A 1226-nucleotide genomic window follows, 5' to 3' on the forward strand; every position below is an offset into this window, starting at 1 on the left:
AAAAGAAAGAAAGAGAGAAAAAGAGAGGAAGGGAGGGAAAAAAAAGGGGGAAAGGAAAAAGGGGAGGAGGAAAAGGGGATAAAAAACGGGGGGGTAAAAGGGAGATAAGTAAGAAAGGAGTGAGAGAAGAGAAAAGGGAAGAAGAGGGGGGGGGACAAGAAAATAAGGGAAAAACACATCCGTGCTTCAAGTGCTCAAAGAGCGAGCGGCCTCTCCTTTCACGACGGTAGAGGTCCAACCTCTTCGCGTGCGTCCCTTTGCGTCGCGGGGGCCGGCTGGGGGGTCAGTGAGCATGCTCCGGGCTCGCAGGAGTAGATCATTTGCGTACAATGGACCTCAATGGTCAGCAGCACGCCTCTGCAGTGGCAAGGCGAGCACCACAAACCCGTTCGCTGCTGCCGCCGCCAAAAAGGCTGCCGCCGCAAGCAGCACGGCGAGCACCACAAACCCGTTCGCAGCTGCCGCCGCCAAAAAGGCCGCCGCCGCAAGCAGCACGGCGAGCACCACAAACCCGTTCGCAGCTGCCGCCGCCAAAAAGGCCGCCGCCGCAAGCAGCACGGCGAGCACCACAAACCCGTTCGCAGCTGTCGCCGCCAAAAAGGCCGCCGCCGCAAGCAGCACGGCGAACACCACAAACCCGTTCGCAGCTGCCGCCGCCAAAAAGGCCGCCGCAAAGCCCGCAAAGAAGACCTGGCAGCCGCTCAAACTCACCGAGAAGCGACGCGAATCGGACACAATCACCTCCTTTGTCTTTGTGCACACAGACGGAAGCGCGCCAATTTCGTATGAGGCTGGGCAGTACCTCCCAATCCGCCTGAGCGTGCCCGGAGTCAAGTCGCCGGTGGTCCGCACCTACACGCTGTCAGACATGTCCAATGCCAAGGCGTATCGCATCTCCGTCAAACGCGAGGCGCGTAAGCTGTGCGAGCACTGAGCATGGCGTGTTCCCCGCGAGAGCTCGCGCCTTTTGCGTATAGGCGGAGGGTGTTGGCTCGCGCCACCTGCACGACGCGGTCGAGGTTGGCGACACGATCGAGGGCATGGCCCCAAAGGGCGACTTTGTGCTCAAGCGCGGCTCAACGCGGCCGATGGCATTCGTTTCGGGCGGCGTCGGCATCACGCCGATGATTGCGATGATGAACACGTCCATTGCCGAGGGCGTCGCGCGAGGCTCCGTGCCAAAGATGGTCTTCCTGCACGGCGCGCGCAACGGCAGCGAGTACGCC

At 61.2% G+C, this 1226-nt stretch overlaps 1 protein-coding gene across 1 annotated transcript; it reads left to right on the plus strand.

Moving 5' to 3' along the window:
- Positions 1-292: 292 nt before the first annotated feature.
- Positions 293-1219, plus strand: EMIHUDRAFT_123164 (hypothetical protein; the record flags this gene model as incomplete). The annotated part of the gene is made up of 2 exons (XM_005782567.1): positions 293-844; positions 978-1219. Coding segments are annotated over 2 exons (794 nt in total), but the record flags the coding sequence as incomplete, so codon positions are not given.
- Between the last annotated feature and the right edge of the window lie 7 nt (positions 1220-1226).

This window comes from Emiliania huxleyi, assembly GCF_000372725.1.
Source record: "Emiliania huxleyi CCMP1516 chromosome Unknown EMIHUscaffold_1890, whole genome shotgun sequence".
Lineage (NCBI taxonomy): Eukaryota > Haptophyta > Isochrysidales > Noelaerhabdaceae > Emiliania > Emiliania huxleyi.